A 19,155-nucleotide genomic window follows, 5' to 3' on the forward strand; every position below is an offset into this window, starting at 1 on the left:
AGTGCATTGAAATAAACATTTCTGCAGAAGTAGAGATATAGGTATAATGAATGGTTGTTTATATATTGCGGCCATGATGCTTTTAGAAATTTACACCTATACTTGTGTAAACTTTAAGTACCAGCATGAACGCATACGTGTATGATTTGATTATATCCAGTCATAGTTGTTTACTTTTTATTTAAAGAAGTACACAATCTTCAGACAAAAAATACACATTACCATTCTCCACAGAACAAAGCTAAGCTACAGAGTAAACTGAATGGTCGGAGTCTGAATGGTTGGAGTTTGCATTATATGCCAATAACAATATGTCACATGACAGCACCTTTAAATGTAAAAAAAAAAAAAAAAAAAACCTAGCATATTCACAGAGTGAAAACTTATCAGATTACAATATAGTTTACAACCTGGCATGTAGTATGTGCATTGCAAGTATACGTGTATGATGTACAAGAGAATAATACAAAGTGTTCCATTTCAAACTTCCATCTACAACTCTGCATTCAGACATTAACATAACTCAACGTTAAAGTCTTATGACAATGAAACATGCAGTATTCAGCAATATCAACTCACCTAAACTGGGAAACTGCTTTCAGAATGTTTCGTCCAAGCAGCATAATGTCAAATAGATTAAGATAGATAGAAGAATCATAGGTGATGACCTCCTTTCATACGGTAAACGTTGTGATTGCAGTTGATCACACTAAACACATGTATTTTTGTAGTCTCCAACAGATTTGGAATATTAAAATCATCAAGTGCTTACGATAAAGGAAAGAGTTAATGATACTGTGAAACCATTGCACAGTGCAGCTAAAAATGATATAATGTGTTGATTTACAATGATAAATTGGGCTTTTATTTTTCATTTCTTCATTTTAAAAGCTGTACAAACCTCCATAATGTGTGACTAAACAGAAAAGAAAATAATAAATACAACGTAAAAAAAGATCCTGTACAGTTGCATGTTACTGGAAATTGTGGGATTATCAAATTCTCAGTTGTCTCAAGAATGTCTGAAATCATTTTCCCCTGAAAACATATGACACTATTAACATACACGGCCAGCGCCACGTTTTTCTTTTTATTTTGTAAGTGCTTGCGTGTGTGTGTGGGGGGGGGGAGAGCAGTTTATCATTTCTGATGTCACTTCCAGGTTTCATCAGCTAAGAAGAAAAAAAAAAGAGCACAAAAAAAAAAAAAAAAAAAAAAAAAAAAAAAAAAAAAAAACCTGTAGCACAACTTTCTATTCCCACTTCCGGGTTTCTTCATCTACCCGGTCCCCGGTTCCGCCGGCCCTGACACATTCCAAGTAACCATTATATTCATTCTCATGCTCAACACACATTATGAAACAGGGATTATACTTTCACCTATAGGAGAATGAAACAACAACAAGAGTTCTGATAATTTACATAGGTCAGAGGTCAGATCTGCTTCTGTGTTCAAAGCAAGCACAGCGGTGGCAATATCCTGGAACCAAGTCAAACACCATTGCAGAAAAGCCGAACACAGAGTCTTGATTTGTCTTGGTTTGAATAAATCAACATCAAACCATCACATCCACCATATAAGTTGTTTTGAGCACATTTTTGTTTTCTTTGCTTTTTTTACCGACATGAGACACATCGTCAACAAATGATTGACTGTAAACATATAAAACCACAATTGATAACAATTACACTGGGCAACGAAAATTTCCATAAAACAACTGATTATGCACACAATGATAGCACATACATTACAAAGAATATCTTTACATCTTAGGATATAATAATACTCAAAAGCAATAAAGAAATAAAAGATTCTGGCCAACATCGGATGCAGGATTGTCACAAGCTGGTGTATTACCAATGTTCACTTAGAGCAGCTGTAGAACGTCTGTCCGATACAGCAATGTCCGTGACGAGATTCTGTCTACATCGTTGAATTTTACCATTTCCACCACCGCCTCGTGGGCTCTGAAAGTTTGTATGCAAGCAAAATGAAAATGATTAGAGGTGTTCCAACATATAACAGTATGCACATCTATAAAAAACAACAACAAACAAACAAACAAACAGACTTAAAAGTCTGCATACAATTTGTAGCCAGTGGCGGATCCATAGGGGCGCACCTGGCACGTTCCACCTCTGTGTTTGTTGTTAAAACAACAAAAATAAAAAGAAAAAAAAATGAAATGAAACCTGGATGTAGCATCAGACAATGTCAGATAAAACTGTTTGCGCCCCCAACCCCCACCCCCTTTACGCAATGCCTGGATCCGCCCCTGTATAGCTGTCTTTCATCTCTGATTTCTTACCGTGAATTATATCTGAGATTGGAGCACAATATTGTATATAATTTCACCCACAATCTCCATAATTTTTTGTCTAGCAATCTTATTAGCAGAATTTGCATTGGGGTTAAAATTAGAGACTGATGAACCCAAGGGCTGAATAAACGGGCAATACAAAGAAATTCAAAATATGGTCTGCAGGGGGAAAGAATTAAGTCTTCTTTGAGAACCTATGATCTACTGAGGGCATTCAGGGATTTTTACAAATTGTCTTTATGTGGATGCTTCATAGATCATACCTAAACCTGATGGTGAGCCCTGGGGCCCTGTGACAACTGCCACATTTCTATGACAAATGTGCTCTCAGCCAATCAGATGCAAGGATTTCAGTAGCTTGTCACATCTATGACAACTTGTCACTGATGACAAGTTTATGAAACGGGCCCCAGAATGATTTCTAGCGGGCGCGCGCGCACACACACACACTCACACACTCACACACACACACTCACACACACACACACACACACACACACACACACACACACACACACAAGGATTCGCTTGGTTACGTTAGAATTTAGCATAAAGCAAACACATAAATATTCTAAACTTGTTTGATATCCTACTTGCACCTGTATTTTTCTGATGCAGTACTGCATTACATGGTGATGATAGTCTGCGATATCAACATTAGATGCAAAGCACCTGAGTCATTATATCCTGAAGTCTGACTCCTTTATCAATATCTATGCTGACACTTTCTACTCAGCAGTTACAGAAGACATTGAAAGAAAAAATAATTTGCATAAAGCTTCCTATGAATTTTTGTGACAACACGTTAAAAAAAATCCTCAAATAGACCAAAGTTTAGCTGGCACATGTCATGACTAAAACACTTTGTGCTCTTTTTTTTTTTACTGTATGTCCGAGTACACACATGCACATACACAAACAAACATGTAATTGAGTATCTGAATATAAGAACGACCCATGTTCATGGAAGGCCATTTCAAGTAAACTTACAAAGACTTCATATCTTTTCTATTTGTCCAATAATATGCTATTCAACTGTGATAGGAAGGCAACATTGTATATACAAATTGGAGCATATATCATTATGACAATTAACATTTACATTAATTGTGGAGAGGTCATTTCGTGCGATGGACTTGGGTCGTTCTTTGAATCATCTTATACAGGATAGGCTGCTATATGAGATGAGGAAAGCGATGAGAGAGGGCGCTATAATATGAATGTCAAAATGACACAAGTCCTGGACTTTGGTCATTCTTACATTCATGTAAGATTTCACTCATTCATTTCAGGCACTTCCGGGGGTAATTAGGTTTTATCATTCATACACACATTGAATCCATGCATAAACTATGTACAATTTCCCCCTGTCAAATTGAATTTGACCAACATTGCACTTGGGTCGTTCTTATATTATTCAGGTCTTCAATTGTATGCATACACATTCACATTTAGGGGAGTGGTTTTGTGAATATCTAAATCAGTTTGCCTGAAGGACGCAGATATGATGGGGAAAAATAGTTCGAAGATGATGATAAATACAGATCGCACAGAACTGCATTTGGTATAATACTACATCTACAGAGCGTATAGAAAAAAAAATCACCCAGCTTTGGAGGGCTGCCATTTCATAATTGTCACCAATCGAGAGTGCAGTGGTGGTTGTGAAGAAAGAAGAAGTCTTCCTCTTACCTGGTTATGTTGACAAATGCCTTGAGTGATTGAGCACATGAACTTTAGAGACAACAATGACAAATTGCACTTTTCCAAGTTTGAGTGTCACATGAAGGAATAATGAAGTCTCATTGATGAATAGATGAGATTTGTCAATAAAAGTGACCAAAATAACAGACCGGCCTGTATGAATGCAGATTTGTGTTTGGGGTTGTTCTAACCTTTTATGGTCCATAACCTCCAACATGGCCACCGTTATAGATAACTTGGTCACTCTCACAAAGGCTAACTCATTATCCATTATCTCTCTTCATATCTAAGACATGGTTTGTGCTGCAAGGTATAAGTTGAATATGAACAGAGAAAAATGGACTGTGTTGTGTGGCCTAAGTGGGAGCAACAACGTTATTGGACAGGTGGCCATGTTAAAGGTTGTGGACCACAAAAATAAAAACATGCTAGAAGGAACACTTAAAACACAAACCTGCATTCGGACAGGCAAGCCTGTTTACTTGGTAACTTTCATTGACAGATCTCATCCATTCAGTGAAACTTGCATTGTTTCTTCATGTGGCACTCAAACTTGGAAAAAGAGCAATTTGTCATTATTGGCTTTAAAGGTCATGTGCTCGTCATGCATGACATTTGTCAACATAGTAAGGTACCAATGGAAAGAGGAAGACTTCCTTTTTCCTCACAATCAACATTATGCTCTCCATAGCTGACACGTATGAAATGATAGCCATCCAAAGTTGGATTACCTTTTTTATATACACATTAGCATATCAGGGATGCATACTTGGTTTTCCGTGCTCAACTGAAATGAGAAGCCTCCCTTCTGCGTTGACTTCTCTGCAGAATGGGTCAAGATCCACTGAGGTATTACACCTGATCAGCCTGAAATAAGACAAACAAAGAAACAACAACAAAAGCAATGTGTAAATTGATTCGAGTGATGCTGGGTATTTATGATAAGGCAAACAGTATCTAGCCGGCGAGTCATTATTGATGTTCTCGTTTAACTGCTCCATAAGACTATACATCACATACATGTACCTACATCAATATTCATTGGCGATCTCTCTCTCGTTCATGTATGCTCTTGTCTTGCCTGATAACAACTTTTCTAAGGCGAAGACCAGTCTCTTTCCAAAGAAACAAACAAAAGTTCACACCTTTCCAGCTACATGGGTCTTGATTAAAGGAACCCTATTTGAAGGAACACATGCAGCATCGCGATTTCTCTGTAGTTTCCTTACTACATAAAAGATATGTTAGAATGTAATACTAATTCTGACTTTTTATATCCTATTCCCTTGGTCATTCCTCCACAGAAAGTGACGTACTCCATTCAAAATTAAGTAAGACAGAATTCTCTGGAACATAATAACATATAAAATTTGTGCTTAATTTTCAGATCAGACTTCAAAAGGGGAATCGATATCTATCATACACAAGTGGTATCCAACGAAGCAAGTTTGAGCAAATGTATAAATAGTTTGAGGAAAACAACTTTAACAAAGCTATATCGTGTATACAAATTTCTTGGAAATTGACAAATTGATATCTTTTGCGTTATGCATGCTCTGTATTTCATTTCACCCTTCTGTGGGATGGAAAGTAGTTACAGTTGAAGTCAAGTGAATAAAGTGCATGAATGTAAGCTTGAGATACTAGGTTTTATTAAAACGTACGATACATGCTTGAGATGAGGGTAAGAGCTCAGAGATCTGATCAACTTCTTGGCTTCTTCATTGCCCACTTCCTCGTCCGTCACAGACAGCCTAGTTACTGCAGGTGGTGCGAGTAAGGGCTGGCGTAAATGATCGTCGCTTACAAACTTTGATATGTCACCCTTCAGGTTGAGCTCCAAGTTGTGAGTATACAGCGGCCACGCATTGTCTATGTATGAGGAAGAGCTTTTATGATTTACGTAAACAGAGACCTTCTCCACATTGGGGCACAGGGAGACCACATTTAGCTGTTTGAGCAGTGAGAGGGATTTGAGATCTCCACCAAGATGAACGATAGGACTCCTCACAAAGCCACTCTGAAGAAAAGTAAGGAAAAAAGGTGAGAAGAATGGATGTGTTTACATGCACTCACTGCTGCTTTAGTCACAGGTCTCATAATGAGATGACAGTTAGAACGATTTTTTGAATTGTATACATTTGTAGTCGTGAATTTTGTCATTTCAAAGAAAATGTGAAGAAAACAATGTAAGCATTGCAAACATCCCTAGCCTATTTATATATTCGAATCGTATCAATTCGATGCGACGCAAACAAAATTGCATGCTCTCATAAAACTTATGTCACAATTGTTTGTGTCTACACCTCGAAGTAAAAATGACAAGAAATTACAACCCTTACCCACAGTGCTTAAATAGTCATTGGAACACAAAGCAAATTACGGTCTACAAAAACATGTATATTATACAAAATGCCAGTTATCTTCACCATCCTAACAGTGATACATGTGGATTGTATGAGAGGCATCACCGATCATTATTTTCTCACTCTATCAATCCTGCTTTATTCTGTTTGGTCGCTCATCTATCAATGCAGTAGACATGCTTTGGTGTTATAACATCTTTTAAACACGCACAAAGAAATACACAGATATGTTAATAACATATAACATTCAATTCAAGAGAGAACTTTATTTGGCTTGCTATATCTACATATCCTCCTCCGCTTTTTTTTTTCAGTAAGTCTAGATACTGTAGACATAAAGTGCCCAAATAACAACATTTTTCAGCTGCAGCCCAATGTCATTGAAATCTTACATTGTAACTAGGAAGAGTGTAGTATGACAAATAACTGGCTACGTAGTTTTTGCCTATCCTTAATAATTACCTGCAAATCAAATGAGATTCACAGAAAACGTTGGAGGACGACCTAACAGTGAACTGTTTATCATTTTTATAAAAGAAAAAGTATGAAAAGTATAAGTTATGAAAGTGGGGATACCACGTTACCAATCCTTCCTAACCTGACCTTCTCATTCCCTTATTGAGGAATTTCGCAAGTATATCCGCAAATGATCACGAAATGGACACTCATGTTTCAAATACTATGAATAACAAATCATTCAGGTCCCCATAGAATTCTACAATGTGATAATACATGTATTTGCAAACTCTTTTATTCTCAGCGCTGTGCTTGAATAGCAAAAATGGAACATTCATACAATCCAGACATCCTGCATTTCCCGTCATAAATACTTCTGTACGAAGTGCACATACAATCTTTCAAACACATATTTACGTATGTATTTAATGGGTAGTAATAGTCATTGAATTCCTTGTAATGACTGTCTGTTCCTGCTCTATATTCATCTCACCCTTTGCACACCAGTGTTATATGGATGGTGATCACAAAAGAAAAATGATTCCTTTCTTCCTCACTAATTACAGTATATTGCCTTCATCACAGTATTTATATTTGTTAAAAGTCAAAGGTAAACACATCTATTTTCCTGATCTTTGTTAAGGCGCATGGGAGCAGCATTGATATACGTAGATAAAGTCAGTTTTGGAAAAGTGCATGCAAGATTCTAGTTGTCGTTTTTAAGGAAGAAGAGAAAGAGAGAAAATTCTAGAACAAACCTCATCATCAGCTTTTTCCTTGTTGCTTCCAAGACGTGACATGGAAATCTGAAGTTCAAATTAAAGTAGCAGAATCATTGTTCTCACATTAACAGCAATCAAATTAAAATACCGTCAGCTAAAGTATATAAATGTTGATTTTATCACAACTAGACAATCAAAATATTATAAACAGTGTTGCCATACCTGATAGATTGAGCAACAACTTTGTTTAGGGAAAAGGTGGAGATGGAGCAGGGAAAGGAAGAGACAAATAAGAGGAAAGAGAACGAGATATATGAACAGTTACCGAGTGGGGTGGTAGGTTGACGAACATCTCCTTACATTACCATTGCAGTAGCAAAAAAAAAAAAAAAAAAAATGAGGAAAAATAACATAATCAGGCAATAAGGAATAGCATTGCCACTTGAATCTCATTATCTGAACCAATCATTCATATATAATATAAACGTTAATTTCGACCCCCACTTTAATTCATGCACTTTTACAGAAAACAGCTAACCTTCAAGTAAACTGATGCTGAAATACCATACGCTGAAGTATTTAAGTAGTAAAGACTATTACATTATACAACAAAGCACACATGAATATCACTGCTGTATCAAACTAGCTTGAGTGGCCTTCTTGGCGATGGCTAAGTATGAATCTATTTCGCTATACCCCTTCTTGGGAAAATCACAGAATCTAGCTTAGTAAACTACATTAATTTTGATAATACTCTCTTGCACCTATCAGTGTCGAAAGTGAAGTATGGTGGGCAGCAAATATACTTGCATGATTCTGTCAATAGTGCCAGGGTATTGTGTACAATTACTCAGACAAGACTAGACGCGCGTCTTGGTACTGATTTAGTAGCATTCAATCCGTTGGGAAGCATTCAATCCTACAAATACCTAGGTGTAACAATTACCGATGACCTGAGTTGGGGTGTACACACACAGAAAACCCAGGCAAAGGCCTCCAGAACCCTTGGTATCATTCGGAGAACTCTAGGCAAATGTGACAAGAAGGTGAAAGTAGCTGCATACAACCAACTAGTCAGACCTCAGCTTGAGTACGCAACCTGCACCTAGAACCCACATACCCAGAAAGACAGCCAGATTTGAGAAAACATCCAGCGCCAAGCAGCCAGGTTCGTGTTCCATGATTACTCAAGGGAATCCAGTGTCACCTCTATGCTCTCTTCTCTCGGCAGGGATACACTACAGCATCGTCGCATCCTCCATCAAAGCGAGATGTTGTATAAGATCCACTATGGTTTTGTCAACATAGCCATGCCAGAAGAAATCAGGATAGCACAAAATAACACAAGGAACCACAACCCGTCATATCTCCAACCATACTCCAGCGTCAACTGCCACCTCTACAGTTTTTACCCCAGAGCCATAAGAATTTGGAACACTCTCCCTGCCAAAGTAGTAACATCAGGTACTTTGATGACCTTTAGGAGTGCAGCCCTCCCTGTCATTAGACAGATGGCGCCGCCCCCTACTCTTAAGATGCTGTAATGAGAGGCACACCCGCACCGAGCACCTCCACCTGTATATAGATGCACCTGAGCTCACGTCACCACAGGCACATGCTATAGCACACCGCACAGCACAGCCCTCTCCAGGACAGCGTCTTCGCTTTTGGGAGAGTACTCATTCAAAGTTCAATTCAATTCAATTCAATTCAATTCAATTCAATTCAATGTTTTATTTCATTTTTCGACAAAAAAGATATGAATATTACTTTTTTGATAACAGAAATGAAGGTGCGTAAAGTATAACACAAAAGAATGTATATACAATGTATATACAAAGTTCAAGCTTCAAGGTCTTTTAAATTGTGAACATCTTCACCCAGTAAATTATTGGTTCATGCAAAATTCAAAAGAACATTTAAGAGTGAGCAGGATAGTCATTTTCCTCCACAGTTGAAGTACAAGACAGTGAAGTAGAGGTGAAGTACAAATGTAGCTGCACCTCCTTCGAAATCTTTAAGAAGAAGTTGCAGCGCATAAAGCTCCGATGAGTTTCTGTTTTGTTTTTAGCTGCACATACAAAATTGTAGAGGATTTTCAACTGCATACTGGGCATTCGGCACTGCATACTGGGCATTCGGCACTTGACAGGCATAAGGTACGATAATACGCCAGCGGCGGACTGTACCAGACGGAAAGAAGAAGAAGAAGAAGAAGAGAAGAAGAAGTACTTGGAAAATGAATTTTGTTCATAAAGCTATAATAAATTATGTACATGTAAAAGTAACATTGCCAGTCCAGCTACAGTCACAAAAGATCCGACGAATATATCACTACAGATGGATCTCACGGGCTGAAGCAAACCCGATTTCCTTGTAAAATTTCTTCAAACTTACCTCGTTCCTAACATCTCGAACAGTAAGGGAACTCAGACATGGTAGATGTAAAACGGAGTGAAGAATACTAGCCGACATGGAAGCTCCGAGCAGTTCCATTCGCTGGATCTAATTAAGGATTAAAATCGATGTAGTGCTGATCGTGTAAGAAGTTACTGCCAGTAAAATCTCGATTACATAATAGGAAAGTAATTTGGCACTTTGTGGTGCTTGATAATTCCACAGATGATACTTTACATTTTACTCATATTCTGGCATTTTCCTTTGCACTTGAAAAAAAAACAACAGTACAACTGAATAAGTCTTTAATATTTGTCTCATTTTATGTTTTATTCTAAAAAGCAGGGGAAGTGTTACGTTCGCCACAGTGGCTAATTGACTGGAGCTTTGCAGAAATATATGAGGAAGAAAAATGATATTATGGGAAAAGATTAATATATCCTTTTGATTCCGACAGAAATGCACATATTTGGTTAGAGATTGCAAGAGGAGAGTACGAACATTTTTAACACTTAATTCTGGGGGCAGTGGGCTTTTAAGGCAAAAAACAAAAACAAAAACAAACAAACAAACACACAATAATGACTTGCTACCTCATCCAACGTCATTGTCTATGATACAGCTGTTTTGAAAACTAGGAAAAACGTTTGAAAGAAATGAGCCGAAGTAAATAAAAAAAAAAAATGAGACAACCATGCCTCTCATGCTGCTGCAGGACGAATGCAGAAAATTTCGTGAGAGTAGTGATAACAAACAATACTCTTTACTGTCATTAGCTTCCCTTCATCCCTGAGAGTTAAATATATTGCGTAGACTATGAGATGGGTGATACACTTTTGGCTGAGATGGGTCTAGAGGTTCCCAACGTTTTTTCGATGATTGTTTTTTGAGATAATAAGAAACCTCCTATAAAATATGAAAGAGTATAAATCTGGCATGGTGCAGATACTCTTGGCGTAAGACTCTGATGCAGCAGGGGAGATGTCAGGTCCCTCCTGGTGTGTTATTGATTGAAGCTTTGCAGCAAAATAATATAAGGAATAAATTAATGATATGACCATTACAAAAAGATATGACCACATTACTCTGACAAGTTCTCCTATTCCCTCACTGGCTCCCCAAACCCAAACGTATCAGCTTTAAAAATCCTCCTTATTGTTTGCAAGATATGTAATAATCTTGCCCATCTTTTCTTAAAGATTTGATTTCCTTCTGCTCATCAACTTCAACCCGTTCTCTCCGTTCTTTCTCCACATTCCAGTTATCACGTGGTTCCCGCACCACTACCCGCAGCGGCTACGGCAATATGGCTTTTTTTTTTTCTGTTATTTCCCTACCTCTTTGCAATAAACTTCCTATCTACATTCGTAATTAAGTGTTCACAAGTTCAAATCATTGTTGGAAACTTATCTGTTTTACTCAATTCTAATTTTGTTGTTGTTGTTACTGCTGTTGTTATTCTTATGCACATAATGCTGTACCTCAAGCCAAGGCTTACCTCATTTTTTCCCCGGATTATTGCGCTTAAAAACATCAGTATTACGCACCATTCAAGAAATCAACTTTAGTGTCATTACTAATCTAGTATCTACTTATCTAGTACTTTCCTAATGTAATATGGCAATGCATTTAGAGAAACAAATTATTCTTCGTAATTCAACAGGGCGAAAACATCGTTTTGCATCTCAGTCATGCGATTGTTTGTTCTTTTGTTTTTCTGTGTGTGTGTGTTTTATATTGCAGAAATATTTCCCAGTCATTGGAAATTAATTAAAGCAAGACTATTCTTTTAAGTCCAACACGGAGAAAACATCGTTTAGTATCTCAATCACGTATTTGTTTGTTTTTTAAATTTGCAGGAAGATTTCCCATGCATTGGAACCTAAATGTAGCAAAGAAGATATATTCGCTCCTGCTGACGATGTCAAGAGGGTAAGAAAGAAATCGTCTGCTATCTGGACACCTTGAAGCTTTAACGTCTCAAGGTTTGGCATGGTCCAGATACTTTTGGCGTAAGCCTCTGATGCAGCAGGTGAGAAGTCATGTCCCAAAAAGTGATCTATTGATTGGATCTTTGCAGCAACAAGCGCATCAAAATACACACTTCTATATGCGCTGTACAATTCAGATACAAAATACAAAACAAACAAATGAATAGCAAGTATTACAATCAATCTAGTACATGCTCTTATTAACACAAAGGGGTTATAAATACTCATCTTAATGATGGCGGACGGAAACAGCAGGTTTTCTTTCCATCCCTTTATCATCTCATTCGCATTACGTAATCGTGTCCCATATTAACCTATCTCAAACGTATAAAGGTGAAAACTATAAATACGAAATACTTTGCTAAGACTATGTTACATGGAAAGAAACAAACTATTCTTTTTAGTCCAACACGGCGAAAACATCGTTTAGTATCTCAATCACGAGTTTGTTTGTTTGTTCGTTTTTTTTAAATTGCAGGAAGATTTCCCATGAATTGGAAACCAAATGAAGAAAAGAAGATACATTCGTTCCCGCAGCTGATGTAACAAGGGCAAGAAAGAAATCGTCTGCTATCTTGACATTGACAAGCTCTAACGTCTTACTACCCTAAAAAGACTGGGCTATTTTGGTGGCTCGAAAGACTGAAGGGGGGGGGGGCAATGAGGAGACTACTAGAGGATATGACGTATGAGTGGACAACAATACAAAGAAAATATAAAGGACATTCCACAAAAAATCTAGAATTTCTAGAATTATGAAAAAACAATGGACCAACCGCTTTCAGAAAGCAGGGGGAATAATTGCTACCCTTAACATATATCAATATCAAGTTGATGGAATTTGTAATTTTCATGAAAAATGGATTTTTGCAGGATTTTCTTTATATTTTCTTGGTATTGTTGTCCACTCATACGTCATAACCTCTAGTAGTCTCCTCATCCAGCGGTTCCAACATCAAAACTTTAAAAATTCATAACTTTTGCATCGATTGTCCGATTTTCTTCAAACTTTCACTGATGTGTTCTACTAATGTTGCTGCTTTCACCCAATCCACATTGTTCTTGGGGTTTATCTTCCCTTTAAGGTTTGGCATGATGCAGATACTCTTGACGTAGGACTCTGATGCAGCAGGGGAGATGTCAGGTCCATCATGGTGCGTTATTGATTGAAGCTTTGCAGCAACAAAATATAAGCAATACATTAAGGATATGACCCATACAAAAAGATATGACCACATTACTCTAGTTCTCCAATCCCCCCACTGGCTCCCTATACATCAACGTATCTGCTTTAAAATCCTCCTTATTGTTTACTAGATATGTTATAATTTCCTTCTGCTCATCCACTTCAACCCGTTCTCTCCGTTCTTCCTCACTCTCCAGTTATCACGTGGTCCCCGCACCTATACCCGCAGCGGCTACGGTGATAGGGCTTTTTGGTTATTTCCCCATCTCTTTGCAATAAACTCCCTATTTACATTCGTAATGGAAAAGTTGATAAGTTCAAATCATTGTTGAAAACTAATCTGTTTACTCAACCCTAATTTTGTTGTTCTTGTTGTTGCTATTGTTATTATGCACTTCATAATGTTTCTTACCTCATTTCTTTCCGGATTAATGCGCTTAGAAACGTCAGCATTACGCGCTATATAAGTAATCAAGTTTAGTGTCATCAATAATAAATGCTACATCCATAAAGTTATCATAACGCATGCTTTTATGTGCGTTGTAAAATGGAGATGCAAAATATAAACAAACAAATGAATGAGAAGTATAACAATCAATCTAATACATACAATAATTAACAAAAAGGGGTTATGAATATTCATCTTGATGGAAGACGGAAAAACAGGTTTTCTTTCCATCCCTTCGTCACCTCATTCGCATTACGTGATTGTGTCCCATATCAACCTGTCATAAACCTATAAAGGTGAAAACTATAAACATGAAATACTTTGCTAAGACTATGTAACATGGAAAGAAACAGATTTTTCTTTTTAGCTCAACACGGCGAAAACATTGGTTAGTATCTCAATTACGAGTTTGTTTATTTGTTTGTTTGTTTTTATTGCAGGAAGGTTTCCCATGCATTGAAAACCAAATAAAGCAAAGAAGATGCATATACCTTTGCTCCTGTTGCTGATGTAACAAGGGCAAGAAAGAAATCGTCTGCTATCTTGACATCGTAAAGCTGTAACGTCTCAAGGTTTGGCATGGTGCAGATACTCTTGGCGTAAGCCTTTGACTATGTAATATGGCAATGCATTTAGAGAAACAAATTATTCTTTATAATCCAACAGGGCGAAAACATCGTTTTGCATCTCAGTAATGTCTGTGTTTGTTCTTTTGTCTGTTTGTTTTTTGTGTGTGGGTGTTTTATATTGCAGAAATATTTCCCAGTCATTGGAAATCAAGCAAAGAAAGAACATACCTTTGCTCCTGCTGCTGATGTATCAAGGCCAAGAAAGAAATCGTCTGCTATCTTGACATCGAAAAGCTCTAACGTCTCAAGGTTTGGCATGGTGCAGATACTCTTGGCGTAAGCCTTTGATGCAGCAGGGGAGATGTCAGGTCCAGCACGGTGTGTTATTGATTTAAGCTTTGCCGCAAAATAAAAAAAAAAGAAATACATTAATGATATGACCATTACAAAAAGATATGACCACATTACTCTGACAAGTTCTCCTATTCCCTCACTGGCTCCCCAAACATAAACGTATCAGCTTTAAAAATCCTCCTTATTGTTTGCAAGATATTGTAATAATCTTGCCCATCTTTTCTTAAAGATTTGATTTCCTTCTGCTCATCAACTTCAACCCGTTCTCTCCGTTCTTTCTCCACTCTCCACTTATCACGTGGCCCCCGAAACTATACCCGCAGCGGCTACGGCAATATGTTTTTTTTTTTTCTGTTATTTCCCTACCTCTGTGCAATAAACTTCCTATCTATATTCGTAATGTAAGTGTTCACAAGTTCAAATCATTGTTGGAAACTTATCTGTTTACTCAATTCTAATTTTGTTGTTGTTATTGCTGCTGTTGTTAAATCATATGCACATAATGCTGTACTTTACCTCATTTTTTAAAAACATCAGTATTACGCACCATTCAAGGAATCAACTTTAGTGTCATTACTAATCTAGTATATACATATCTAGTACTTTCCTAAGACTATGTAATATGGCAATGCATTTAGAGAAACAAATTATACTTTATAATCCAACAGGGCGAAAACATCGTTTTGCATCTCAGTAATGTCTGTGTTTGTTCTTTTGTTTGTTTGTTTTTTGTGTGTGGGTGTTTTATATTGCAGAAATATTTCCCAGTCATTGGAAATCAAGCAAAGAAAGAACATACCTTTGCTCCTGCTGCTGATGTATCAAGGCCAAGAAAGAAATCGTCTGCTATCTTGACATCGAAAAGCTCTAACGTCTCAAGGTTTGGCATGGTGCAGATACTCTTGGCGTAAGCCTTTGATGCAGCAGGGGAGATGTCAGGTCCAGCACGGTGTGTTATTGATTGAAGCTTTGCCGCAAAATAAAAAAAAAGAATACATTAATGATATGACCATTACAAAAATATGACCACATAAATCCACTTCTCCAATTCCCTCAATGGCTCCCCATACATAAACGTATCAGCTTAAAAAATCCTCCTTATTGTGTACAAGATATGTAATAATCTTGCCCATCTTTTCTTAAAAATTTGATTTCCCTTCTGCTCATCCACTTCAACCCGTTCTCTCTCGTACCGTTCTTTCTCCACTCTCCAGTTATCACGTGGTCCCCGCACCTATAGCCGCAGCGGCTACGGTAATATGGCTTTTTTCTGTTATTTCCCCATATCTTTGCAATAAACTCCCTATCTATATTCGTAATGAAAGTGCTGACTAGTTCAAAATTAATCATTGCGGGTTTTCTTTCCATCCCTTTATCATCTCATTCGCATTACGTGATTGTGTCCCATATCAACCTATGTCATAAACGTATAAAGGTGAAAATTATAAACATGAAATACTTTGCTAAGACTATGTAACATGGAAAGAAAATAACTATTTTTTTTTTAGTCCAACACGGCGAAATATCGTATCTCAATCACGTGTTTATTTAGTTGTTCGATAGGGCTTTTTCTGGTATTTCCCCATCTCTTTGCAATAAACTCCCTATCTACATGAAGAGCTTGTTTGCAAAAACCGATAAGTCCATATTTGCCAAATGGAGATATTTGCGATTAAAGGTCAAGAAAAATAAAGAGAATAATAAGAAAAATGTTGCTTCTTTTGATTTAAAGAAAAATGTATTATTTTGTACTTTATGACAGAGATCGTACTTCAAAATCTTCAAAAATGGACTTATCGGTTTTTGCAAACAAACTCTTCATATATATTCGTAATGACAGTGTTGACAAGATCAAATTCTTGTTGAAAACTCATCTGTTAACTCAATCCTTATTTTGTTGTTGTTGTTGCTGCTGTTGTTATATTATACGCACATAATGCTGTACCTTAGCTCATTTTTTTCCCGGATCAATGCGCTTAGAAACATCAGTATTACGTACCATGTAAGGAATCAACTTTATTGTCATTTATAATACATGATACATTCATAAAGCGGATCAAAAACACATACTTCCATGTGCGCTGTATAATTCAGATAAACAATCAATATTATAGACATAATGATTAACACAAAAAAAGCTTATAAATATTCATCTTAATGATGGAAGACGGACAAAGCGGGTTTTCTTTATATCCCTTCATCATCTCATTCGCATTACGTGATTATGTCAGATATCAACCTGTCATATTATACGTAGAATGGTGAAAACGATAAACATGGTAATACTCTGCTAAGACTATGTAACATGGAAATAAACAGACTATTCTTTTTAGTTCAATACGCGGAAAACATTGTTTAAGTATCTCAATCACGTGTTTGTTTGTTTGTTTGTTTTGTGTTCCTGTTTTTTTTTTTTTTATTGCAGGAAGGTTTCCCATGCATTGAAAACCAAATGAAGAAGATACATATACCTTCGCTCCTGCTGCCGATGTACCATAGTCCCTGCACCTACCCGCAGCGACTACAGTGATAGGGCCTTTTCTGTTATTTCCCCATCTCTTTGCAATAAAATTCCTATCTATATTCGTAATGTAAGTGTTCACAACTTCAAATCATTGTTGAAAACTTATCTGTTTACTCAAGCCTAACTTTGCTGTTGTTGTTGTTGCTGCTGTTGTTATATCATATGCACATAATGCTGTACCTTAGCTCACTTTCCCCCCCCCCCCCCGGATGAATGCCCTTAGAAACATCAGTATTACGCACCATATAAGAAATCAACTTTAGTGTCATTACATATCTATAGTATCTATTTATCTAGTACTTTCCTAAGACTGTGTAACATGGTAATGCATTTAGAGAAACAAACTATTCTTTATAATCCAACAGGGCGAAAACATTGTTTTGCATCTCAGTCATGCCTGTGTTTGTTCTTTTGTTTTTCTGTGTGTGTGTTTTTTTATATTGCAGAAATATTTCCCAGTCATGGGAAATCAATTAAAGCAAAGAAAGAACATACCTTTGCTCCTACTGCTGATGTATCAAGGGCAAAAAAGAAATTGTCTGCTATCTTGACATTGTGAAGCTGTAACCTCTGAAGGCTTGGCATGGTGCAGATACTCTTGGCGTAATTCTTTGATGCAGTGGGGGAGATGGCAGGTCCTTCCTTGTGTTGTATTGATTGAAGCTTTGTAGCAACATAAAGGAATACGTCCATATGACCATTAATAAATAAATATATAATAATCTTGCTCATATTTTCTTAAAGATTTGATTTCCTTCTGCTCATCCACTTCAACCCGTTCTCTCCGTTCTTCCTTCACTCTCTAGTTATCACGTGATCCCCGCATACCTATACCCGCAGCGGCTACATAATGGTGATAGGGCTTTTTCGGTTACTACAGTATTTCCCCATCTCTTTGCAATAAACTCCCTATCTATATTCGTAATGATGGTGTTGACCAAGTTTAAACCATTGTTGAAAACTTATCTGTTTACTCAATCCTAATTTTGTTATTGTTGTTGTTGATGTTGCTGTTATATCATATGCACATAGTGCTGTATCTGTCCTCATTTTTTTTTTCTGTATTAATGCACTTATATGTAGAAACCTAAATATTACGCGCTAAGGAATCAACTTAAGTGTCATCAATAATAAATGCTACATTCATAAAGCTTATAATAACGCATGCTTTTATGTGCGCTGTACAATGGAGATACAAAATATAAACAAACAAATGAATAACAAGTATAACAATCAATCTAATACATACAATAATTAACAAAAAGGGTTATGAATATTTATCTTCATGATGGAAAACGGGAAAAAAAACGGGTTTTCTTTCCATCCCTTCATCATCTCATTTGCATTACGTGATCGTGTCCTATATCAACCTGTCATAAATGTAGAAAGGTGAAAACTATAAACATAAAATACTATGCTAAAACTATGCAACATGGAAAGAAACAAACTACTAGTATTCTTTTTAGTCCAACATGGCGAAAACATCGTTTAGTATCTCAATCACGTGTTTGTTTGCTTGCTTGCTTTTTTAATTGCAGGAAGGTTTCCCATGCATTGGAAACTAAATGAGGTAAAGAATTTACCTTCGCTCCTGCTGCTGATGTAACAAGGGCAAGAAAAAAAAAAACATCTGCTATTTTGACTTTGTATAGGTGTAACGTCTGAAGGTTTAGCATGGTGCAGATACTCTTGGGGTAGGACTCTGATACAACAGGGGACATGTCAGGTCCGCAAAGGTGTGTTATTGATTGAAGCTTTGCAGCAACAAAATATAAGGAATACATTAATGATATTCTTACAACAAGATATGACCACATTACTCCATGCAGTTCTCCAATCCCCCCACTGGCTCCCCATACATCAACGTATCAGCTTTAAAGTTCTGCTTATTGTTTACAAGACATGAAATAATCTTGCTCCATCTTTTCTTAAAGACTGATTTCCTTCTGCTCATCCACTTCAACCCGTTCTCTCCGTTCTTCCTCCAGTCTCCAGTTATCACGTGGCCCCCGCACCTATACCCGCAGCTGCTACATACGGTGATAGGGCTTTTTCGGTTACTACAGCATTTCCCCATCTCTTTGCAATAAACTCCCTATCTATATTCGTAATGATGGT

General features: G+C 37.0%; 2 protein-coding genes across 2 annotated transcripts in view; both read right to left on the bottom strand.

Moving 5' to 3' along the window:
- Nucleotides 1-1,872: 1,872 nt before the first annotated feature.
- LOC140239297 (uncharacterized) lies at nt 1,873-15,402 on the bottom strand. Its single transcript, XM_072319173.1, has 7 exons — nt 15,313-15,402; nt 14,388-14,555; nt 9,966-10,073; nt 7,605-7,652; nt 5,689-6,044; nt 4,794-4,891; nt 1,873-1,967 (listed from the first exon to the last, which is right to left on the bottom strand). Exons 1-7 carry the CDS (start codon nt 15,400-15,402, stop codon nt 1,939-1,941), a joined length of 897 nt encoding a protein of 298 aa, XP_072175274.1. The 3' UTR covers nt 1,873-1,938.
- Nucleotides 15,403-16,740: 1,338 nt separating this feature from the next.
- LOC140239181 (uncharacterized) overlaps nt 16,741-19,155 on the bottom strand; it is a 54,390-nt gene continuing 51,975 nt past the window's right edge. The window contains exons 18-19 of the mRNA XM_072319063.1: nt 17,533-17,700; nt 16,741-16,752 (exon numbers count right to left, since the gene is read on the bottom strand). Coding sequence (XP_072175164.1) covers nt 16,741-16,752; nt 17,533-17,700 — 180 coding nt within the window. The remainder of the gene's footprint in view (nt 16,753-17,532; nt 17,701-19,155) is intronic.

This window comes from Diadema setosum, chromosome 15, assembly GCF_964275005.1.
Source record: "Diadema setosum chromosome 15, eeDiaSeto1, whole genome shotgun sequence".
NCBI lineage: Eukaryota > Metazoa > Echinodermata > Echinoidea > Diadematoida > Diadematidae > Diadema > Diadema setosum.

Coding starts and splice junctions, on each gene's coding strand:
- LOC140239297 (XM_072319173.1), bottom strand. CDS start 15,402: ATGCCAAACCTTGAGACGTTAGAGCTTTTCGATGTCAAGATAGCAGAC. Junction 14,556..15,312: donor CATCAGCAGCAGGAGCAAAG/GTATGTTCTTTC, acceptor TTTGCGGCAAAG/CTTAAATCAATAACACACCG. Junction 10,074..14,387: donor CATCAGCAGCAGGAGCAAAG/GTATGTTCTTTC, acceptor ATCCTTAATTAG/ATCCAGCGAATGGAACTGCT.